This window comes from Excalfactoria chinensis, chromosome 11 (genome assembly GCF_039878825.1).
Source record: "Excalfactoria chinensis isolate bCotChi1 chromosome 11, bCotChi1.hap2, whole genome shotgun sequence".
NCBI lineage: Eukaryota > Metazoa > Chordata > Aves > Galliformes > Phasianidae > Excalfactoria > Excalfactoria chinensis.
The window spans coordinates 16204813-16227692 of NC_092835.1; the positions used below are offsets into that span (position 1 = coordinate 16204813).

The 22880-nt window shown below is 59.9% G+C and overlaps 3 protein-coding genes across 4 annotated transcripts; 1 reads left to right on the forward strand and 2 right to left on the reverse strand.

The window, feature by feature from the left end:
- Positions 1-1599: 1599 nt before the first annotated feature.
- CFAP20 (cilia and flagella associated protein 20) lies at positions 1600-7950 on the forward strand. Its single transcript, XM_072346446.1, has 6 exons — positions 1600-1816; positions 4485-4564; positions 5374-5485; positions 5578-5766; positions 6711-6821; positions 7479-7950. Exons 1-6 carry the CDS (start codon positions 1733-1735, stop codon positions 7482-7484), a joined length of 582 nt encoding a protein of 193 aa, XP_072202547.1. The 5' UTR covers positions 1600-1732; the 3' UTR covers positions 7485-7950.
- Positions 7951-14150: 6200 nt separating this feature from the next.
- MMP15 (matrix metallopeptidase 15) lies at positions 14151-18506 on the reverse strand. Its single transcript, XM_072346156.1, has 10 exons — positions 18251-18506; positions 17979-18127; positions 17618-17740; positions 17236-17543; positions 16842-17003; positions 16458-16681; positions 16178-16316; positions 15925-16075; positions 15621-15736; positions 14151-15408 (listed from the first exon to the last, which is right to left on the reverse strand). Exons 1-10 carry the CDS (start codon positions 18362-18364, stop codon positions 14954-14956), a joined length of 1941 nt encoding a protein of 646 aa, XP_072202257.1. The 5' UTR covers positions 18365-18506; the 3' UTR covers positions 14151-14953.
- Positions 18507-19312: 806 nt separating this feature from the next.
- Positions 19313-22875, reverse strand: USB1 (U6 snRNA biogenesis phosphodiesterase 1). Of its 2 annotated transcripts, XM_072346158.1 has the most exons (7): positions 22734-22853; positions 22497-22645; positions 22139-22322; positions 21729-21782; positions 20790-20895; positions 20239-20322; positions 19313-20030 (listed from the first exon to the last, which is right to left on the reverse strand). In XM_072346158.1, exons 1-7 carry the CDS (start codon positions 22805-22807, stop codon positions 19926-19928), a joined length of 756 nt encoding a protein of 251 aa, XP_072202259.1. In that variant the 5' UTR covers positions 22808-22853; the 3' UTR covers positions 19313-19925. The 2 variants fall into 2 exon arrangements, with proteins under 2 accessions (XP_072202259.1, XP_072202260.1); XM_072346159.1 differs by lacking the exons at positions 19313-20030; positions 20239-20322; positions 20790-20895 and adding an exon at positions 21223-21639 and having other exon boundaries at positions 22734-22875.
- Between the last annotated feature and the right edge of the window lie 5 nt (positions 22876-22880).

The window sequence follows — 22880 nt, forward strand, 5'->3', positions numbered from 1 at the left end:
GCTGCAGGATGCCAGCAGTGAAAGCCTTTCCCTGTGGCCAGTCAGGATGGGCTTAACGAGGAGAGCAAGAGGAACTAGTTGTACAGTCACTGTAAGCAAAGGAAAAGGAGCCACTTGCTACCTTTAGGGACACCTCTCCTTAGACCCCCATGCTCTTCTGAAGGTGGCAGGCTGGGTGCTATTGCTGGTCCCTGCTTCTTCCAACACATGGGCCTCACTCATGGCTCCCTTTCAGCACTCCAGGAGTTCCCTTCTTTTTCTCCTCCAGCCTTCATTTCCAAGCCAGCGTTGAGGGCTGGATGTTAACTTGAACTCTGCAGTACTTGAGGCTCCTGTCTCAAGCTTTCTGACTGGGCTGTATGGCTGCACGTGCTCGTTTATCTCCATTTGCCCATCTCCTTCGCAGCACCATGTGGTTATTCCTCCATGCCCCAGTTACAGAACTGCTCAGGCTGGGGGCAGCTGTGAGCCCAGGCTCTGAAAGAAAGACCAGCCTGCACTGCTGACTTGGGGCTTGGGTCAGCTGCTGGCATGGGACCACGTGGCGCTGCACTGACCTGACCCTTCTCTGCCAGAGATCTCCAGCACATGCTGGCACTGCCTCCCGCACACACCTCCATTTCTGCTTATCAGCTGCCCAGCTTTCTCTCCCTCCTTCTCCTGCAGCAGTCCGAGTTCAGCCAGCGTGAGGCCCGAAGCCTTTCATCCAGTGTCCCTCAACACCCAACACCTCGCTCACACCTTGCCTTCCCGTCTGTTGTGGCCTTGCATTTCCTTCCTAACTCCCTTCTGCGTTTCCTCTTCACAGCAGCCTTTCACCCAGCCGTGCTTCCGTGGGAACATGCAGGCTGCAGGAGATGGCTGCAGCCATCTGGACGAGGGCCAGGCTCCCACACTCCTCGCAGCAGCCCTTGCTTTGCTCTCATGTCGCAGTGCGTTTCAGTGCCTTTGGCTCACAGAGATACAGATTGTGTTTGGTTCTGGGATCTTTTTCAGCCCAAGTGCTGTCCGTTCCGCTGGGATGAGCTGTGCCGAGGATGGCGGCCTGTGTTGTGGTTTCCCAGGCTGCGAACACGGAGCGTGTGCTCCAAGGCAAGTGCAGACCTGCTGATGCTAAAGGAGCTGCTGTGTTTGGCTGCGGCAACTGCACCCAGCCCCGCGGAACCGCAGAGGAGCGACATGTCAGAGCTTCCTGGGGATCTCGTTCCTCCAAAGGCATCGGATTGCCGGGAACTCAGAAGGCAGGAAATGCTCCAGTGCCGGCTATTTTTGGAGCGGGCACCTCTGCTCACTTCTAGGACCAGACAATCCTATAACGGCCCTTCTCCTGTGTGCTGCCCCAAACCGGCTCCTCTGCACCCTGCGGATGCGGATGGGGTTCTCACTGTGCCCACGTCCCTCAGTGCCACATCCCGCGGCACCGACACGTCTCAGTGCGGCAGTGCCGCTCCATCACCGCTCAATGGGGTTCGGCCGCAGCCCACCCTGCGTGAGACCCGCGCGCCATCAGCAGGCCGAGCCCGCGGCTCCGTTGCCATGGCAGCGCCCCCGGAAGTAGATCCGCCGCGTGGAAAGTAGTTCCCTGGTGACAGCGCCGCGGTTCCCGGAAGTGCCCGGCGGAGGAGGCGGCGGGGCGGCGCGGAGCGATCCGCGGTTATCGCTGCGTTATCCCGCTCCCGCCGTATCCTTCCGCCACCTGCCGCGGTGGCGGCGCGGTGCTCCCGCAGCCGCCATGTTCAAGAACACGTTCCAGAGCGGGTTCCTCTCGGTGCTCTACAGCATCGGCAGCAAACCGCTGCAGATCTGGGACAAGAAGGTGCGCGGCGGGACGGAGCGGGGCGGGCAGAACGTCGCCGGGTCGGGCCGCGAGGAGCGGAGCGTGCGTGGGTCTGAACGTCGGGCGGCCCCGCGTGGAGCTGCGGCTCGGGCTCGGGTCCGCTCCATCCCCGCCGCAGCGCGGTGCCGCCATGAGCCGTCCCGGGGATGCGCGGCTGTTCGCGGTGCGTTGTGCGGGGCGCGCCTCGGGCCGGGGAACTCGCTCCTCGCTGCCGTCCGGTAACGGCCCGCGGGGCGCCCTGCAGCGCAGTGACAGCAGCAGCGCAGCCCGCAGCCCGGGAGCGGCGTGTGTCCCGGCACGGGGAGCGCAGCCGTCTGCCTCTCGCAGGTGGTTGTTCGCAGCCCTCGGCCTGCAGCATCACACCGCCATTGCTGTGCCCCTTGGCACGGCGCAGGGATGCACGTCCTGGTGTGGGGTGCGCTGTGTGCACACGGGGCCCTTCGGCTCCTACAGCTCCCTCTTGTTTTCTCCCAAACTCGCCTCTGGATGAGGAAGGTGGCACAACGATGCTTGGCTGCACCCCACCGCTACACTGCACTGTGCTGCCGTAGCATCGTGCATCCTGATGCCCCGTGCATCCCCAGGCTGCTGTGCACACTGGTACCAGCCGGGTTTCTTCGGCCCTTGCTGCTAGCACCGATTCAGCAGCGATCCTCCAGAGGTCGGCCTCACTCCGTGCCGTCCTGGCTCGCTTTCCTCTGGGCTTTGTTATGTCAGAGCGTTGCCAGCAGCAACCACGGCCTTAAGGAACAACGGCTGCTCAGAAATAATTCTCTGTGAAGCTGCCTCTCCTTCGTGGTACATGACTGCAAAATGGGCTTTTTCAGTTCATCCTTAGACAGCAGAGAGTTCAGAGAGCATCAGAAGGAATTCTGTTTTCTGGGAGGGTTGCTGCCCTGTCCTACAGCTCCAGAAATCCGCCTGCTTAGGCTTAAGCCTCAAGCTGCTGTCACACTTGCAGTGTCCTTCTGTCTGTGCTGCAGGGGCTGGTTATGAGCATTAGCCTGCCTGTGCTACCTGCAGCTGGGTGCAGCTCATGGAGCTTGTGCTGTGCTGGGAGGGAGGGCCCCTGCCTGCCTGCGTTTCTGCCAACCAGTTTCTTTCCTGTTGCCTTTCATTGTCTTCCTGGTATTGCTGAAGAAGACAGCTTGCTTCTTTTCGTTGTAATCTGGGGAAGGAAAGCCTTCCACATCAGGTGGTCGCAGACAGAAAACGCTGAGTGATCAGTTCAAAGCATGTTAAACTGCCTGCATTGACCTCTCTGGAGGGGCCACACCTGGGCTGCTCTCTATGTAGAGCTGTAAAGCATTCGTGGTGAGTGTTGCTATGGAGGTTTGGTTACTGCTGCTGTCACCTGCTGCAGGGTGATTTCCCAGTGTTAAGGCAGCGTGCCCTGCCCCTATGGGCTCCTGGCTTTCATTTCCTTTATGCCAGCTGCTGCTTTCATAGAGGCACGTGGGGCTTCTGCTGGGCTGATGATTTAGAGGGGGGAAAAAAGTCACTGGGAAAAAACAGAAGCCAAATGATGCAGATCTTATGTGACTGTTTTTTCCCCATCAGAGCTGCATTTAATACAAGAGAGGGATGTGGTTGTCTCATAAGGATCCCCCATGAAGCTGTGCTGGAAGTAGCATTGCTAGGGGCAGTCTGGCAGGGCAAACTGCTATGCAGCACTTCCCAGCAGGCTGAGGTTTCATGCAGAGATGGGGCAGAGTGGTGGGCTGCTGGCAGGGCTCCTCTTCCTTCCTGCAAAGCCCTGCAGTGTTGCCTAGGGCAGGTCCCTGTGGAGATCTGAACTGCTATATTTGTCAATCGTTTTGTAGCTCCTGATGAGGAGCATCCCTTCAGGAGCTTAATGTATCCTGGGTATTAGCAGCAGTGATAGGTGCTCAGGAAATTAATGTACGAAATCGGAAGGAGCGTTGCAATTTGCTGATTTAGCGTTGGAGAAGAGCAGAAGGCTTAATTAGCAAAAGTGCCTTTTTAATGGTGATAAATACGATGGGATGTGAGCAGCTTCATTAAAGGCATAAATCCTCAGACCCTGGGATTCAGCCATGATTGCTGGTGGAGAAAGCTGAGTTTGTGTTGGCTGCTGGTTGCTGTGTGGCCTCCCCAAGCAATGTGCCCCTTAGCAAAGCAGACCTGGGCTTTGAGCCTGTGTGCTCTGTAGTGGAAGTGTCTGAACCAAGCTCCCACCTGGTCCTGCTCTGCCACAGAGTCGGCCAGCTGTGCCCAGCTGTAGGGCCCAGTGCCCTTTGGTGGCTGCCTGGTGGCCTCCTTTGCTCACATGTCTGTTGCTCATACTTGGTTGTACCTCTTATCGCACTCTGGATTGCTCTTGCTCTGACGTTGTTCTGTTTGTTTATTTGGGCGCCTTACACGAAGCTTGAGTCACCCCTGTTCTCTGGAGAGTGTTTGGATAAACCAAAGTCTGTGCAGCATGCTTGGCCACAGACATTCGCTTGGAGTCTTGGCACTCTGGGGTGAGGATTAAAGTCTTGGAAGCAGAGAAGTCCGGAGCAATAGCAGCCAAGTAAAAGGAGATGATCCTCTAAGGGTCTTTTTCCCCTTGTTCGTGGAGCTGAGGGCATCTCTTGTTTCTCCCTCCTCTAACGGCTGTGCTGTCTGCCCACTTCTCCTCCAGGTGCGCAATGGCCACATCAAGCGGATCACCGATAATGACATCCAGTCACTGGTGCTGGAGATTGAAGGAACAAACGTCAGGTAGGAGGAAGGCTGCTTCGGACCTTGGCATGTCATGGGAGCTTGTCCTGGAGCTGAGTGTAGGTGTAACTGCAGGCTGCACCTCTGCCTTCTGCATCCTTCATATCTTAGGCCTGCTCTGCTGCTCTGCCCACATGACAGCTATTCTGACAGCAGACGGGCGGGTAAGAGAGAGATTTATGAGGGGGGATTGCTTATGGTGCTTCACTTAATCAGGTTGTCCCTGTCGGCTGGAGGAGGAGACATGGGCTTCTCTGGCTGCAGGCTCGGCATCCCCACAGCCACACTGCTGCCGTGTGGTTTGGAGCAGGGTGCTCCTTATAAGGGCAGTGGAGTCTCCTCTCCTGCAGACAGGCTGTGCCAGCACTGTTCTTCCTCCCAAGATGTGTTGATATAGAACTTGCCAGACATGACGTGTGCTTTTAGGGCTCATGACCTTTGTCTTCCCAGCCATATACAGCATGCAGGCCTTCTGCCGTGCTCTGGAGGACTCTACCTGTTCAGTTAAAGAGGTTGTGTTAAGAGACATAGCCTCGAAACAGGATTCAGGGAGGTGTTTCATGCCCTACGTGGGGAGAAGTGGAATTTGAAATGCCTTCTTTGGGCCTTTCAGCTTGTTCTTTCTTCAGCCTTGTCTGAAACCGTCCCTTCTAATGCAGGAAGCCCTGCTGGTTGCTGAGATCTTATGATCACAGCTATCTCTTCCTGCCTGTCCTCCAGAATTGCATTAGATCAAGTGAAAGGCTTGGGACTTGGACTGTGTGCTTTATGCCATGAGTGATCCTAAAGCATCTTTCTGTCTTTCTCAGTACCACGTACATCACGTGCCCTGCTGACCCAAAGAAGACCCTGGGCATCAAACTGCCTTTCCTAGTGATGATCATCAAGAACCTGAAGAAGTATTTCACTTTCGAGGTGCAGGTGAGGAGGGCAGGGTCCAGAGACCAGTGAGGAGGGTGTGATGGGGTCTGCCCCCCGACCTTGGTGTCAGCAGCCTGCCTTCCTTGCCCCAGGTGCTCGACGACAAGAACGTACGCCGGCGCTTCCGGGCGAGTAACTACCAGAGCACAACAAGAGTGAAGCCGTTCATCTGCACCATGCCCATGCGGCTGGATGATGGCTGGAACCAAATCCAGTTCAACCTCTCAGACTTCACGCGCAGGGCTTACGGGACAAATTACATTGAGACTCTGAGAGTTCAGGTAAGAAACAGTCACGTCCTGCACATGAAAACCAACGTGGCAGGTTTTCTGCTGGTTGGGACAGCCTTGATGGAAAGTAGGAATCCAAGCTTGGCCCCATTCGGTTCCTCTGCAGTGCCTTTTCCTGCTGAGGATGCATAGTTTGGTTCTTATGCTGGTGATTCACATTTTCTGTGTGGAGTGGTATGTGTTATTTTGGGGGTGCGTGTTCCTTAGTGTGACTGCTGCAGTGCCTCGTGGGGTTGCCCTCAGATCAGCAAACTGCTGACCTGGGAAATGTCAGGCTTCTCATGTACCCATAAGGAGATAGGAGTGAATCCTTCAGCTGGTAGCAGAAGCAGTGCAGCCTGGACAGTGATTCTTAACCTCAGGAAGTCCTAGAGAGGGAGTGCTTCAAGTGCAGCATTAGTCCTCCTGGCTAATGCTGATACCAGTGGAGGAGCAGAGATGGGTTCACAGCCAAGAACACTGCTACCAGGCAGCTAAGGTGGGTCACTGTTCTGTGGAGATGGCAGAGTTTGGCCATGCTTCCTGAGACAGCCCGTGTCAATGGAGAGAGCAGATGAGAAAGCAGAGGGCTGGTGTTTTTTCCCTGATTTCCCATTAGATTCGAAGAGTTCATGAGGTCTCCTGGAAAGACTCAGGCCAAAACTCTTCTAATGGGGCAGCCAGAATGTCTCCTTCCTTGCAAAACAAACAAGGGCGTTTGCTGACTGGTTAGTTTGTTTCTGTGATGATGAAGAATAGTTGGTGTGCTGTGGCACCTCGCCCCAAACCTGCAATAGGTGATGCTGGGGCGGGAGGGAGACTACCCAGCAGCAGCGATGGGGCTGGAAGGATTCGTGCAGGCTGCTGAGCTGGAGAATCCAAACTGCTGCACGATGACAAAGCTGGACGTGGGGACGGCAAGTGGACAAAGGAGCTGACTGTGTTGTGACTCACAGATCCACGCCAACTGTCGCATCCGACGGGTGTACTTCTCTGACCGGCTGTACTCTGAGGATGAGCTCCCAGCTGAGTTCAAGCTGTACCTGCCTGTCCAGAACAAGGCCAAGGTGAGCCAGCTGTGGGGAAGGAGGGCAGGCAGTGGGGCCAGGCGAGCATGTCTCCTTTCCTTGCTGCCTTTACAATGCAGTTTCTTCTGACAGAGGAGTTCTCTCTGGCGTTGGCCTGCAGCCAGGGAGCACCCTCTCTGTTTGCAGGATGAGCAGTCTGTCTGGTGACTTGCTGAGTGGCTTTCCTGCCAAAGCACATGGAAGTTGCCATTCCCACTTAGGAGCAGGGAGAGCTGTGCAGCTGTTTCCCGCACCCTTCCCATTGGTGCTGGAGGGTGCTGGGCAGAGCAGCAGCTTCCTAGCATCTCCTGGGAGCTGTTGCCCATGACTCAGCACTGTGACTTTGCTGTTCACAGCTAGCTGCACCTTCTTCGTCAGGGCCAGGCATTCCCAGTGCAGATACTTGTTTTAGCAGAGAATATTTCTGAATATAATTTCAAGGATCTGAGGGTTGAGGTGCTGATCTTAGTGGGAGGTGGAAGGCAGTGTTAACAGAAGGGCACGTCTCTGGGGAATCCATCACATTCATTCTGGGATGAAGTGGACTCACAGAGGTGTTTGGGGAACTCTCAGTGCCTTCCCAGTACGGTCTTCTAGGTGCCACCTGAATGCTGTGTGTGTAGTAAGTGTCTCCCTTCTTCTCCCTGCTCTGTCCAGCAATAACACTATATTGAGAAGAGGCACAAGAAATGTTTGGTGTCGACAAAAGAAGGTGAAAGAGAAAGCCGTGCTGAGACCAAGTTTTCTGTCAGCTCACCTTGCCTAGGGTAACTTTGATTCATCTGGTTTCCCTCTTCTGGATAGGACACGGTTGTCCACGTAGCAGGTCTGGGACTGTGTTGTTGGTGTGCGAGTCCTACAGAATCAAAGTTTTCCTACTAACTGTTCCTAAAGTGCTGAGCCTAAACACTGCAGGTGGCACGGTACCTGATCTCTTGTTGCTCAATGCGGCCATTGCCCCTCTGAAGGGAGGATTTGGCAGGGATTACAGAGTTAAGCGTGCCCTCTTGAAGATACCAGTTTTATCTTCCTTTCCTCGTTTTCCATCTCTTATTTTATATACGCTCTAAATACGGATGTAATACTCATTCTTGGAAAGTTATTAAACATTTGACTGTTTGTAAGCCTGCTCCTGTCGTTTTCCTCCTTTGATGGGTCCTTCAGCTCGTACGAGGAAGTGCTGAGCAGTTTCCATAGGAGCCCAGATGTTAAGATTTGCCTCTGAATTTGACTTTGGCAGCCTTGCTTTATAAGGGTCCGCGTGGTTGTGGACAACAGTGATGTGGAGAGAGAAGCGGTAGGGTTTCAGTAGAGGAGACAGGATCTGTCTGCTGTGGCTTATTCCACTTTGTGAGCTGGTGTTAATTGACCTGTGACAAAACCCATGCTGTTCTCTTCTGGTACACGGAAATGGGTTTTTCATTCCCTGCCTACTTGAAGCCATTTTCCCAGCAGTGACAAATTGGTCTTACCTGCCTGTTAAACTGGCACAGTTCTGATAGCTGTGTATTTAAACAACTCCTGCTCTCAGCCAAGCCCCGAGCAGCTACTTATAGCAGAAAGCTCACAATAGCCTTCCAGCTGCCAAATTGTCCCTTTCCCTGGGGATCAAAGACGAAGAAGCATAATAGAAGTGAGGCAGTGAAGCGGAAGTCTTTTCCTGTTCTGAGCCTGCCCTTCCCTGCCTCGAACCAATTTGCCTTTGTTGTGGAATGGCGTGCAGAGGGGAGGCTGCAAACTTCCACCAGCGATGGAGAAAGTCTCGGAGAAGCTGATGCCTTTCCTCCCTGGAGCCCAGCCCCAGCAGCTGTGCAGGTGTGTACCCACCACGAGGGTCAGTCCGTCCCTGGTGTTGGGCTCTGTGTGAACTAAGATTTAGATATCTTATTGTCCTCTAAAACAAAGCTGGTGTTCCCTGGAGGAGAGTTTGGCAGCTATCTGCCCTGAGTCTGCTCCACGTTCTGTGTTTAGTCCTGGTTTCAGGACTTGGAATGACTGTTTACCTTCAGTCCTATGTAAGGGCCCCGCTTCTCCAGCTGGTTCTTGTGTCACCTGCCTTGTGTGCATCTTGAAGGTGCTGTGATTGCAAAGGGAGATGCTGACCCTGTGCTGCTTGCTGCTGGATGGCATTGCAGAGGGCTTTCTGGTGAAAGTCTTTCTGATTCCTGTAGCAGCTGAACAGCTCAGTGGTTCCAAGGAAGCTCACATGGGAAGGCACCATCCATCTTGCTCAGATGCCTGTCAAGGCTTGGCTGGGCTTAAGATCCGTTAAGTGGAGTCATGCTGTATCCTGTGCCAAGGATTGGCTTTAATGAAGTCTATGGCCAGGCTCTCCTGACGGGACTTCGGCGCTTGCCAGGCGTGGGGGAGCAGTCCAGCCTCAGCTGCTGAGGGAATCCATCAAACCCTGGCAAGTGAAGCATCCCTTCCCACCAGCCCTTGCTCACCAGCGCATATCCCGGCTCTTCTGGCCCCACGCTGCTCATCATCCCTCATCCAGCAGGGATTTGGGATGGCGCTGGGTGAGTGACCTTTGTGTGTTAACCCAGGCGGCCCTGAGCTGGCTGCCTTTGTGCAGGGATGTGCTGAGCCCTGCTGCCAATCCCTGCCTGGCTCCAGGAGCTGTGCCAGCTCCCTGCCTGACCCTTACAGCCGTGTGGGCTCTCTGCGTAGTTTTAAAGATGAAGCCAAATAGGGAATCTTCCTGTTTACACAATGCACAAAGTGGAGCATCATCAGATACTGGCTCTTTCCTGTACAGGGTGGTGATGAGTTTACAGAGCGCAGTCCAAAACTATTCTATTTTAATCCTCCTCTCCCATCAAAACTTTAACTGTGTCATTGACATGGAGGCAGGTGAAGTTGGGATGCTCTACCCACAGGAGAAGATGGGCCAGCAGATCCCAGGACCTGTGTCAGCAGTCACTTTGTGCATTAGCACAACTCCTGTGAGGAAGGGCCCAGCTTTTTGCTGCTTTGCATATGGCTTTGGCCAGGCTGGATGCAGCGTGCCCCAACGTGGGAGGAGTGGAAGCAGGAGGAGCGTGGAGCCTCAGCCAGGAGCCGACCTCAGGATGGCTGCTGTGTGTGCTGCGGGGCAGCCCCAGCTCCATGCAGGGAGTGGGCAGGGGGTGGGGGATCCTGCAGAGAGCAGCTCTGAATCTTCTGCTCCTTCACCTTTCTGTGGGTGGCCTGTTCCTTCCTGCCCGAACCTGAACTGCTTTTTATGGTGGGAGAGAAAGGAATCTCTCTTCACAGGGAGCCCTTGGAAAGTTTCAGCCTGGGGTGGAGCGGGTGCTGACGAGGTCCAGACAAGAGCTTTTCTCCCCTCTGCAAGCATTTCTCCTTCCTCTACTACTGGCTGGGGCAACGTCCTGTGAGCAAGCACTATGAGCATGATGTGAGCACCTGGAGCCTACTTTCTAAATCAAAGGCAAGGCTTTCCTTTGTAGTTTTGACTGCTGAAGGGTGCCCGGTGCACGGGTTGCTGCACCTGAGAGCAAGGTCTGGGGAGCTGATGGAGGGAGCAGAGGCACTGGGAGCGAGCAGGAGCAGCACTGAGCAGCACTGGGCCGTGTAGTGCCACCCCAGCACCTTGCCTTGCAGAGAAGGCAAATCTCATTTGCTTCTGATCCGACCACGGATGCGATATCCAGGAACTAACATCTGAACCAAGCTCAGCTCCTTGCCCTTTCTGCCTTTGTTTCTTCATCTCCCTGGATGTCACTGGCTAAACATTGCCCTCTCCATGGGGGGGATTCCACCTCCGGGCCGTGCTAATCCGCTGCAGCTGTTTTCCAGCGTGGGGAGGGTGGTGCTGCAGGCGAGGGAAATATTTATCCTGAGTTTTGCTATTGGCCACTGCCCAGGAAAAGGGGAAGGACCGTGCTGAGGACTTTGGCCACTTGTGCACTGCGGGAGAATGGTGCCAGGGGTGAGGGCTTCCCTTGGCACCCTGCGCTGCGGGACCACCCAAGCGAGGTTTAATTGGGATGAGGGAAGAGCTGCGCGCCCTGACTGCCACCCCTGGCACAGGGTGGGGAAAGCGATGGCTGTGACAACAGGCAATGAGTTCAGTGCCTCCCACGGCCCCAGCGAGCGGCTTTTCAGGAGCCCCATGGCCTCGTGGCTCTTCCTTCTGTCCTCTCCCAGCAGCGTTTCCTCTGGCCTTGGAGCAGCAGTCAGCGGGGCCTGGCCCCAGCTCTTCCTCTCTGACTTCCTCTCTGCTTTCCGGGTCCTCTCCCCGCAGCACGCAGGGCTCTGTGCCCTGGCCCTGCAGAGGAAGAAGAGGGCAGAGGCTCTTCCTGGTCTTGCTGTGGGGCACGTGGGCCGTATTCCTCCCTTTCTGCCTGTAGCAGAGCAGGGTCACGGTGCTGAGCAGGCAGCAGTGAGTCTCTGCTAGTGTCTCCCCAGGAGAAGGTTGCTTGCAGGCTGCGGGATGCTGTTCAGTGGCTGGGGTTCTCTGTGCAGATGGAGCTCACTGCCCTTAAAACTGTTGGAAACTGAAGCAGGGAGAAAAGGAGTATAGGCACTCGTTTCTCTGTGTGTGCTGCCTCTGCCTTGTAACTCTCAGCACCCTGCAGGCTCTGCTTATCGGCTGCAGCTATTTATACCTTGCCCTTCCCTGGGGGCTGTCCTGGGCTCTGCACTGTGGTCTGCCGAGTGCCACCAGCATGTGGGAAGGGGCAGCGTGGCCTTGCCGTGTGTCTAGAAGCCACAGGCATGTAGGGAGCCCTGGGAAGTGATGAGGGGATGTTGACAGCCCCGCTAGGACCCCCTCCGTCCTCTAGCAGACCACTCCTATGAGAGAGGCTCATCCCTGAGAGGGGTCGAGGGGAAGATCCTGTGTGGATCTGGTGAACTCTCCAGTTCTGCCCCCACTGTGGCAGGGGGATGTGGATGAAGGGCGGCTGGGACCGTGCTTTGTGCCAGCCCTGGGTCTGCAGGGCAGAGTGGCAGAGGGGGGGGAGGTGCCAGCAGCCCCATCCCAGCAAGACACGGAGCTCTGGGCGTTCTGCAGCCTATTTTGGGAATCTGGGGCTGCCTGGGAGGTGGATCCTGGCAGGGTGCAGCTGAGCAGTATGTGTGTTCCCCAGACACAGAGAGGGGCTGGGAAGGGGGGAGGAGCGGGGCTCCTGCTGGGCTCCATCCCTGCGCTCCCCAGGGTCTCATGCATGGTGCCCAGAGGCGGTGCAGAGCCAGCAGCAAAGAACCTGGGCTCTGCCAAAGCCTTTGTCTCTGTCAGGGTCCCCGGCTGCTGTCGGTGAGTGTTTCCAGATGGCCCCGGGCTCCTGGCACCGGCTCTGCTGCAGCATCCGGGGAAGAGCTGGGGGTGGGCAGTGACATCCCTGCAGAGCAAACTGGGCAGCCAGGGCCCTGTTTGCCCCAGGCTGCGCCCAGCCCCAAAGCGGTGGTGAGACACTGCCCCAGGATGGAGGTGCCACAAGCATCCTTGTGCAGCCCCAAAGCGACTCAGGGCACCAGGCTTTGGTGGCTGCCCTGCACCCCACCGAGCCCCCCCAGGAAAGGGGAAGCACAGCTGCTGTGGGAAAGGCTTCCACCATGGGAAACACAGCGGCTCCCAGCCGCACGTCCTGCCGCCTCCGCGCCTTTAGGTTGGGGTCATCCCTGGGGGTCCCGCCGTGCTGGGGGATGTGGGCCGGGCTCACGAGCTGCATGCAGGGCCTGCCTGGGAGCGTCCTTGGCTCCGGCACCGGGCTGCAGAGCGGTGTGAGAAACGCGTTGTGTTGCGAGGGAACTGCTGCGGGGTTTGTTTCATTTGTTTGTTTCGGTTTCCTGGGCCGGAGCCATCGCAGCTAAATCAGACGGCCTGCACTCGGAGGGCTGCCATCACTGCCTCCCTGCACAGCCCCCCTCGGACAGGGGGGAAATGGAGAGCAAACCCCAGCAGCAGTGACCAGGCAGGTGGAAATCAAGGCGGTGGAGCCACCGGGGGCACCTTTCCCCATGTTCCTTTGTCCCCAGTGCTGTTGTGTCCTTGGGCTGCAGTGCTGCGCTGAGTTCCAGGCAATGGAGCACGTGCTCGAGTGGCTCTGCCCGGCTCCAGCAGGCGGGGACGGGGCCAGGGGAAGGGTGTCCCCCACCATGGGGGTCCCCAGTGCTGTGGATGGCAGCCCAAGCAAGTGGGGTGGGCGCCAGCCCCCCTCCTCTAAAGTAAGGAGAGGAATGGCAGCGTGGGGTAACTCGGTGCTGGGAACTGGCTGCAGCTCTGTGTTCGGCACTGTGCCAGCGGCCATGGGCCCAAGGGGGTGGGGGAACCTCGTCCCTCCTGCTCGGCCACAGACATCATGGAACCGTCCCCTCTGAACTGGGGGTGGGGGGTTGGCAGGGTTGGGGGTGGCGGGAGGTCAGGGACAGTGCCTGCTCTGCTGCCGGTCCGATCCTGCTGCGGGGCTGGGCAGGACGGAGGGCTCCTGCGGGCACAAGGTCAAAAGAGGATAAGGGTTGGGGTCCGCTCCCCGCGGGGCAGCCCAGACCCCCACGCTCCACAGGGTCAGGCCGGGCTGCTTCCGCCCTCGTTCCTGCGGGAACTCGGCCCTGCGCCAGCCATCCCCCCGCCGAGCGCTCGCTGCACGTCATGCTGATGGCCTCTGCATCCGCTCCGGCCGCGGCAGCCTGCACGGGAGGCGGGGCCGTTCCCAGCAGCGCAGCTCCCAGCAGCTGGCAGCACCAGCGCAGGGCTCCGTGCCCCCACCGAGGGGTGGTCGGGGCCAGGGAAGCGTGGGGCTGCTGAGCCCCAATGGAGCCGCCCCACTCGTGCCCAGGCTTTGCTGGCAGAGCCACGTCTGCCGCCTTGCCAGCTTTCCTTCCCATTGTGAGCTGAGCAGCGTTTTTCCTTGGATAAAGCCAATTTCCTGCCCTTGGATCTCATCTCTCCCAGTCCTACCGTTACTTCTCCCATCTCTAGCAGTTACGGCTCCTCCAACTTTCACCTTCCCCAACAAGTCGTGGCCTTGTTCCCCCAGGACAGCCGCCGTGCTGCAGGGGCAGGGGGCACAGCACACAGAGAGCCGGGCCTGGCCACAGCCCTGCTGGGGAACCACGCAGCCCCCACTGCTCAGCTGTGTGCAGAACAAGGCCCGCTGTGTTCCCGCGGGAGCCCCTGAAAGGCGGCTCTGTCTGCTGCTGCTGGGCTGCCTTCGCTGACCCCCCAGAATGGCAGCCTGGGGGCAGCGGCCCCAACAGCAGCCCCAATCACCACAGCCCCCCACCCAGCCTTGCGCACAGCTCCCGCTGTATCCCCCCCCCCCCCACCGACACCCACCCGCCAGCCCAGCCCTACAAGGGCAGCAAGGATGGCACCACAGCTCCACGCACCCGACCCGTTTAATACAAGCACAAGACGCCCGTGCCCACTGCCCTGCCCGCGGGGCCGGGGGAGGCAACACTGCCAAGGGGAACAAACGCTCCTGGAGGGCTTCGACTGCGGCAGCAGGTGCCTGTGTGGGCAGCCTGAGAGGGAAGAGGGGGCTGAGCTGAGCAGGGGGTATGGATGCGTTATCACACCCAGTGCCAAACAAAGGCCTTGTGCACAGGGTATGGGGAGGAAGCTCGGCCCCTTGCCTGCCTTTCTGATGGGGTTTGCAAGCTCAGCGCTGTTGCTTGGCACTGTATTTCCCGCCTGCACTGTCCTCTACCACCAGCCATGCTCAGCCCCCACTTGCCCTGTGCTTCAGGTGCCCACAGCTCCTTATGTCCACCTGCCGGTGAGGGGCACGGGTGGGCAGCACAGAACCGCTCTGCCCTGCACACACCTGCAGTGTCCACAGTTCTGACTGAAGAACGCAGCCGGGCTGGGGCAGGCAAGGCAAGGCGACTGGGGAGGCCAAGAGACAGAGGGGCACCTCCAGCCTGGGGGGACCCTGACCCTCCCCAGCTCCTCGCCCACTCCCCAGCCCTTGTGCTGTCAGGACAGGGGCTCTGGGAAGCCCTCAGTGCAGGGCTGAGGCAGCGTCCCTCCTTTCTGGAGCCAGACCAGAGCGGCAGCGTGTGCAGGGAGCGAGGGGAACGGGACCAACCTCTGCGTATAAATATGCCGCTGGGGAGGGCAGGGTGGGGCGGGCTCATTGTTAGCACCATGGTGGTGGGGGGGAGGGGGAGGAAGGCGGGGGTCAGACCCACTCCTGCAAGGAGCGCTTGCAGTACAAGAGCATTCGGGGCGTGCCCTTCCTCTGCATCTGCACGATGACATAGATGAGGCCGAGGATGCAGAGCAGCAGCACCAGCAGCACCAGCACCATCACCACGCTCATGGTGCGCGTGTACTCATCGATCTGCACCACCACGTCCACGTCACCGCCCTTCTCGCGGCCGCCTTCACCGTAATCCTCCTCGTCCTCCTCCTCCTCCTCCTCCTCGCCGCCATCATCCTGTGGTGTTTCGTCGCCGTCGGGGTTGAAGGGCGGTCGGTCCACGTCGGGCCAGCGTGGCGGGCTGGGCTCCGGGACCAGCTCCACACTGCAGCCCATGAAGTCCCGCAGGATGGATTTGGGATAGCCCGGCTCCGTCCTGAGCCGCTCGTTGTCAAACTTCCAGTACTTTGTGCCTCTGTAGAAGTAAGTGGAGGCTGGGGGGGGGGGAAGATGGGGGAGAGAGGTGAGTGGCTGCATCCAGGCCTAGCTCCCACATGATGGAGAGCAGAAAGTGCAGAGAATGGCAGGCTCTGCCTCCATCATGCCCACAGCATCCCATTGGGGCCCACCATGGTCACAGGCAGCTGCCGGGCAGGGTGGCTGCGTTTCCTTTGCCCACCCCTCCTGCCCACTTTTCTCTACTTACAGGCATCTGAGCTGAGGAAGGCACCCTTAGGCGAGGGAGGGATGCCCGCCCAGACCGAGATGGGCTTGGGGTAGCCGGGATCCACTGAGCGCGTGTCCTCATTGAAGCGCCAGTATCTGTGGGAGGCAGCGGGACACGGTGAGCAGGGGGGGCACAGACACGCAGCCCCCTGACAGCTGCAGGCAGCACAGGGTGCTCCAGCTTTCCTGTCAGTGCTCAGCCCAGAGAGCCATCTGCCAACAGCTTATCATCCCACTGCTGTGCACCGCACACTGCCCCCGCTCTTGGGAACAGAAGCACCCACCTGTCTCCACGGAAGAAGAAGGTGTGCCCTGTTGGCTCCCACCAGACCGCAGTGTCGATGCTGTCGTAGGGGATGCCCTGCCCGTAGCTGGACAAGGGCTGGGGGTACCCAGCTTCCAGGTTGGCTTCACGGAAGAGCCAGTACCGGTTGCCTGAATGGGAGGAAATGGAGAAAGCAGGTGAGGCTGCGTTGCCACGATGTGGGGGCACTCCCTGCCCCATCGCCCCGCTCCATCTCCTGCTGCCCTGCTCACCTTTAAAGAAGACAAATCTCCCGTCGTGCCTCTCATAGGCAGCGTCGATGTCCCCAGGCAGTCCCCGCCAGAAGTGCCCGATGGGCATGGGGTAATTGTCCAGCACCCGATTGTGCCGGACCCGCCAGAACCACTTGCCCTGGTGGGAAGCAGAGCATCAGCACAGGGACACACAGGGACAGAGCCCTGGGGATGGGCAAAATGCTGGGGTACCCCATCCACCCAGAGACCCCGGGGTGGCCATGGGCTCAAAGGGGAGGGGAGGTGTCATGGCTGGTACCTTGAACACAAACATCTCTCCCCGCAGCACAGCCACTGTGTCAAAGTTCCCATCACAGATATCAGGGCCGTACTGGTCAGGTCGGTCTGGGTTGCCAGGTTTTGGGGGCCGCTCTGGTTTCCCTGGTGGAGGTGGTCTGGGGGGTCTGTGGTCCGGCCTGCCGGGTCTCCGAGGTGTCACGGTGGGCAAGGGCTTGGTGGGCTGAGGGTGCCCATCTGCGGTACCTGCACAGAGCAGGAGAGGTCAACCTACAGTCAACCAACATCTGTCAACCTACAGTGCTTCTCCTCCCCATCCAGAGGCTCCAAGACGCAGCACCCAGCCCTAAGGCTGGCGGAGCACCCATGTCCCCCTGCCAGCCCACGTCCCAGCGCAGCTCCTCACCGTACAGCTGCTGTATGCCCTTCAGGTCATCCTCGGGGAGCTGGAAGTTCTCCGTGTCCATCCACTGGTAGAAGGGGGCCATGATAGCACTGGGGTTGCTAGAGTGCTCCAGGCCCAGCGAGTGCCCCAGCTCGTGCACAGCCACCAGGAAGAGGTTGTTCCCTGCGGGGAAAGGCACCGTCAGCACGACCCCCAGCACAGGGGGTTCCCTGCACCAACACCCCGTTACAGGGATGCTATGCAGGGAGCCAAAGCCGTCCACGCTGCCCTCAGAGAATCTGCTCTCCCAGCACCCCTGCTCACACACACTCTCACCCCACTGGGCCATGCCCTCCAGCTGCCAGGGACACCCCAGGCTGCCCCCAGCACCACCCGGCCCTCAGCCCCAGCTCACCCGACACATCCGTGTTTTCCAGCGTCCAGGGCTCATCCGAGTCAAAGTGTGTGTCCCCCCCCATCCCCGGGCCGGGGAAATAAGCGTGGGCCAAGAACCCCCCGACGCCATCGAAAGGGGAGCTGTCCCCGTGGAAGCCCGAGGCGAAGAGCACCATGATGTCGGCCTCCTTCTTCCGCTTCTGACGGATGTCTTCATAGGGCACCTCCTGGAAGGCCAGCGGCGTGGCCTGCTCCCACACGCGGAACGCCTGGCGGATGGCCTCGTACGAGTGGTAGCGGCCCAGCTTCTCCGTGTAGTTCTGGATGCTGCGGGCACAGAGCGGGGCCGGATCAGGGCTGTGGCCAATAGGGTCTGTGCCCGAGGGCAGGCGATGCCGTACCTGAAGGTGAGGTGGCTCTGGCTCCAGCGCCGCCCAGTCAGCGCGTACCGCTTCCGCCGCATGTTGGACTTCATCCGCACCCCAAACTGGTCCGGGACCCCGCAGCGGGGCCGCTTCATCCACCTGCAGGGGGGGCGGCGGGGCTCAGGGCTCGGCACCCAGACGGGTTACGGCAAGGGGGGGAGCAGCCGCGCTGCTGGGGGCGGGCAGGGCTCGTGTACCCCCGGGGACAGTGACGGAGCACATCCAGCACATCCAGCGCCGGGACAGGAAGGGGCTCCGTGTGCGGGGCACGGCCACCCCGCTTTGGGGAGAGGAGGGCCGGGGGGCAGAGCGGGGGGGGGCGCGGGGCCGAGCTCACATTTTGGTCTCCTCGTCCAGCACGCCGGTGACGGGGATCCCGTAGAACTTCTGCATCTCGGAGAGGGCCGAGGACAGGATCTGGGCGGAGCGCATGGTGGACATCTGCCGGCTGCCCGGCGGCAGGTACCCGTACAGCCGTAGCCATGCCTGAGGGCACGCGGCGGTCAGCGGGCGGGGACGGGAGCGCCGGTTCCGCGCGGCCCCGCGGCCCTTCCCGTGGGCTCGGCGGCCCCAACCCGAGCCCCGCTCCCCGCCGCGCCCCGCTCTCACCTCTGCGTTCAGCTCTCCGCCCGCCGCTCCCAGCAGCGCCAGCAGCACGGCCGCCACCAGGGTTCCGCCCGCCCGGCAGGGGGCGCCCTCACGCCGCGCCCCGCCGCCCGCCATCCCGAGCTACGCCGCCCTCATGGCCCGGGCCCGGGCCGCCGCCAGCGGGGGCTGCGCATGGAGCATGGGCGGCGCTGCCCCTCGGCGCCCGCCCGCCTTTGTGTGCGGCTCAGGCCGGCGGGGCGCGGCCCATGTGCTCCCGCGGCCGCTCGGCTCGGCACGGCTCGGCGCTGCCCCGGCCGAGAGACGCGGGGCGGTGGCGGCGCGGGGCGGGGCGGGCGGCGGGGCGGGGCGGGGGAGGGCGAGCCGCGTTCCCGGCAGGTGCCCGCGCTCCGAGCGCCGCCCCCTCCGCGCAATAAGGGTGGGACGGGCGGGGGGAGAGTCCGCTGCGACCCGCCGCGCTGCCGACGGGAGGGGGGGGTCGGCGGGGTCGGCGCTGCCCGGCGAGCAGCAGCGAGCAGCGCGCTGTTCGTATCGCTTGTAACCGAACAACGCGCCGCCTCCGCCGCTTCGCCCTCCCGCTCCCCCCGGGTCACTGCGTGTTCGCACTGCGGGCGGCTGGCGGGCACGGGCCTGCGGCAGATGCGACCCGCGGCCGTGAGGCTCCGCGCCGTTCTGCGCTCCGGGAGCGTCCGCGGGCATCAGACAGCGGAGAAACAGCGGCGTGAGACGGGTTCACCGCTCGGAAGGAGCGCAGCCTTCCAACGAACGGCGGACAAAAGATGGAGGGCGGCGCACAGAAGCACAGAACGGACTTTTCCCGAGCACAAAGGCCGGCCCCGTGCAGCGCAGGGACAGCCCCGCGCGGTGGGCGCCGCGTTCCGGAGAAGCCCCCCGTGCCGCCCCCCGGCCGACAACAACCGGCGGGCGCCGTGCGGGAGCACACAGCGCCCTCTGCTGGGATCGCCGTAACGACACAGCACGGAGCGGCACGGCCTTCCCGCACAGACGACCTTAAAGAGCGGTCGTTGTAAAGCTCGGCGCTGAAAAAGCAGGGGCTCGTCGCCTCTCTGTCAAGGTTCAATCACAAGCTTTAATCGCCCAGATCCAATCTCGGTGACAGGATCTCATACCGAAACATACAGAGGCGGCAGCGGCGTGAGAGATGGGACCCAGGAGCTGCTGTGGGCTGGGTTAGGGCGTCCCTGCCTCTTGTGTTTCAGAGCTCCGGCTGAGCTCAGCAGTCAGCTCCCGGCCTCCCAGACAATGACGGTGCCGCTTCCAACTGTGCGAGACGAGCTGCCTTCAGCCAGCGCTTCCCACGCGACCTCCCTGCTCCCAAACATACGGCAGCACCCACGGCGTGCACAGAGCTGTGCACAGAGCTGGTTGGTCGGTTGTTGGTTGTTTTTTTTTTCCCCTTTCTTTTTTAAAATCAGCAGAATTAGCAGCTGTGAGCTGACTGTGCTGACTGCAGCACATCCCGCCTGCTGCCGGCACGCTGCTGTGCTGCCAGCAATCTGCTGCAGGAACACATTTCTTCAGCCCACAGCTCAGACTTGGAGGTTGCGTGGTTTCAGACCACACACTTGCGTGTGCCGGCGCTGGGAGCTGTGCTGGAGGACGGCTCTTTGCTGACCAGCAGGTCTTTGGGCTGTGAGATGCACAGCGCCGTGGGGTCCTACCTCAGGGGGAAGCAGAAGAACTTGTTGCCTGATTTGCAGCGGATTTGCTCCCATTGGACACGCAGGATGCGTGCAGAGTCCTCAAATGTGTCCACAATGTCCTGGCAAACACAAGGGCAGGAGTCAGCGCAAGGAGGGCGGGTGGGCCGGCTGATGGGGGGGGAAGTCAGCAGGGTCTGTAGCTGCAATACAGGACAGTGGCTCCTTCCTCTCCCCCCACCCCCCATCCCAAAGTCTCCCTTCTTTAAGTCAAGCTGAGTTTGCCTCACAGAAGCAACCTCCCTTCCCCGTGCCCATGTGGGGACACACCTGGAGCTCCTGCAGACACTGCCCCTCCAGGCTGCCCCTCAGGTCACCAACGCACCAGGCCATGCTGATGTGGAACGATGGGTCCTGAAGATAAAGCAAGGATTGGATCATGAGGATGAAAGGAGGTTTATGGGAATGCAGTGGGAGATTCGGTGCGGTGCTGCCCTGCTTGGAGTGCTCTGCATTCGTGGGCAGGAGGATCGCAAAGCAGGGAACCCCCAGAGTCAGATCAGTGGTTGCAGAGCTGAAATGAGGGTCCTCCCTGACTTCAGCCCCACTCCCAGAGGGCACCAGTTGGTTAACAGCCTTAACTCAGCACCCTTAACTCTCCCATACAGGATACAAAACAAGCCATACTCGTGCTCATTCTCAGCAAGATCCCATTCATGGTGTTAGCTGTGAATGTCACTGACCGGCCTATGGGAAACCATTTCAGAGTCCAGCTTCTCCACTCCTGTTTGTTTGGGGTTGAACGCTGCACAGACCAGCCAGGCCTCAACCCCTCACGAGGAACCAGGCAGCACCTCCAGACCAGCAGGAAAAGGCCTCACCTTGTAGAATACAGGGAGGTCGTATTCCTCCATAACCTTGTCCACCTCCGAGACCATTTCCAGCAGCTGGAAATGTCCAGTAGAGACTTCCAAACCGACAAAGGTCCTAAACAAAGAGCAGGACACACGTGAGTATCTCAGCAGAGCGCTGTGCCCTGCACGAGGGCAGTACGGCTTCGAGAGGATGGAGGTTGCTACAGGAGTGGAGAGGAAGGGGCTGCAAGGCGCCAGCTGAGAATGGCGTGGATGGGGAAGTGCTGTGACAAAGAGGTTCCTCGTGAGGACTGTCATGGTGACACTTCTCATACTCCTGTGTGTGACCACGAGACGGAGGGAGGACAAATCTCCCTCAAAGAGCTGCTTCCTCCTGCCCGGGAGGGATGTGGTTTTCCATTCCCATCAGATTCAGCAGCTTTTCATAACTTTAATCACTTTTCTCTTTAATGTGCTTTGGCATTTAAATCGCTTCATTGTGTTAAGCTGGAAGGGGCGCCATCAGGCTTATGAGCTGGCACCCAGGTGAGCTGCGCTGTCAGAGCTGTTTGTCTCCAGCCCTTTGAAGACTCACGCTGCAATTTCACCATCAGCATAAGCTGGTGCCACCGGGCCAACCAGACCAGCACAGCAATGTGCAGCGCTGTCTCTCTGGCAGCGCGGATGTGAAGCTGCAGCATCACCCAACCGCAGCTGAAAGGTCGCCTCGGGCCACGTTGGGAACACGTCCCTCCTCCTACCTTCAGAAGGCTGAAATTCTGCAGCCCGAGGTTCAGTCCCCACAGACAATAAAGCTGGCAGAGAGCTGATGGAGGAGCTAAAAACAGACGCAGCCTGGAGCGCTGTGGGAAAGGGGCTGGACAAAGATCTGAACCTTCAGTCACTGAGATGGGGTACTGCGTTCTGCCCCTCCACGTTGCTCCCTGCCGTGCTCTGCTGGCTCACCTGGTTTTGTTCTGGTTGGTGTACACCTTTACCCGGTCAGCCACACAGAAGAACCTGAAGTGAGAAAGAAACTGTTTCAGCCAGGAGGGAAAAAAAAAAGTTTGAAGCCATTTCCTCTCGTACTAAACTGAGCCAGGGGAGGTTTAGGTTGGGTATTAGGAGGAGGTTTTTCACCCAGAGGGTGGTGACGCGCTGGAACAGGTTGCCCAAGGAGGCTGTGGATGCCCCATTCCTGCAGGCATTCAAGGCCAGGCTGGATGTGGCTCTGGGCAGCCTGGGCTGCTGGTTGGTGACCTGCACACAGCAGGGGGTTGGAACTGGGTGATCTTCGTGGTCTTTTCAACCCAGGCCATGCTAAAGAGTGGGAGGAGAGGCCCACAGCCGCTGCCCTGGGGCTCAGTTGTCCCCACCTGTGGAAGGAGGCCAGGCGCTCCTTGAGGCTCTGCATGAAGGGGTTGATCCAGTGGTAGCGCAGCACCACGCTCTGCGACAGGCTGACATGGAACTCCTCCATGGCCGTGAGGGACGGGACGTAGGTGCGAGTGTGAGACACCAGCATCTCCAGCAGCTCCAGGAACTCCTCCTGGGCCTGGTCTGTGGGGCAGGCAGAACGGCCGAGGTTGGAGGGCACCGTACGGCCCGTTGGGCTCCAAGCCCTGCTGTAGGCCGCCTGCCCCAACAGCTCGGGTGTCCCGGGGCACCCCCGGCTCAGGGCAGCGCCGCCCCGCAGCCCCAGGCCCGTCCCGGCCCCGCGCCCGTCTCACGCACAGGGCAGGTACACGTGCGTGGCCCAGTTGCCCCGCTCGTGGGGGAAGCACCGCACGCGGCCGCCGTGCAGAGCGCTGTCGTCCCGCTTCTCCTCCTGCTCCTCCTCGCGGAACATGGCCAGCACGCACTCGGGGACGGGCAGGCGGCGGCTGCAAGGCAGAAAGAAGCGCGTCGGTTTTCCCCCCCTCACCCCCCCGCACGGCACCGACCGGCCGCATCGCACCGCCCGGCACCGACCTGCCCCGCGTCCCCCCGCCTCCTTCCTCCTCCTCATCCTCGGAGCTGCTGTACCCCACCAGAGCGGCGCTCATGGCGGCGCTGCGCTGCGGGCCGTGCCCGGCAGGGGGCGCTGTGCGCCGGGTGCGCTCCGCCTCCTGCGCTCCG

Coding starts and splice junctions, on each gene's coding strand:
- CFAP20 (XM_072346446.1), top strand. CDS start 1,733: ATGTTCAAGAACACGTTCCAGAGCGGGTTCCTCTCGGTGCTCTACAGC. Junction 1,817..4,484: donor TGCAGATCTGGGACAAGAAG/GTGCGCGGCGGG, acceptor CTTCTCCTCCAG/GTGCGCAATGGCCACATCAA. Junction 5,767..6,710: donor TTGAGACTCTGAGAGTTCAG/GTAAGAAACAGT, acceptor TGTGACTCACAG/ATCCACGCCAACTGTCGCAT.
- MMP15 (XM_072346156.1), bottom strand. CDS start 18,364: ATGGCGGGCGGCGGGGCGCGGCGTGAGGGCGCCCCCTGCCGGGCGGGC. Junction 18,128..18,250: donor GCGGAGAGCTGAACGCAGAG/GTGAGAGCGGGG, acceptor GCGTGCCCTCAG/GCATGGCTACGGCTGTACGG. Junction 17,004..17,235: donor GGAAAACACGGATGTGTCGG/GTGAGCTGGGGC, acceptor CTTTCCCCGCAG/GGAACAACCTCTTCCTGGTG.
- USB1 (XM_072346158.1), bottom strand. CDS start 22,807: ATGAGCGCCGCTCTGGTGGGGTACAGCAGCTCCGAGGATGAGGAGGAG. Junction 22,323..22,496: donor CACGCACGTGTACCTGCCCT/GTGCGTGAGACG, acceptor CCTGCCCCACAG/ACCAGGCCCAGGAGGAGTTC. Junction 20,031..20,238: donor AGTGTCTGCAGGAGCTCCAG/GTGTGTCCCCAC, acceptor TGTGTTTGCCAG/GACATTGTGGACACATTTGA.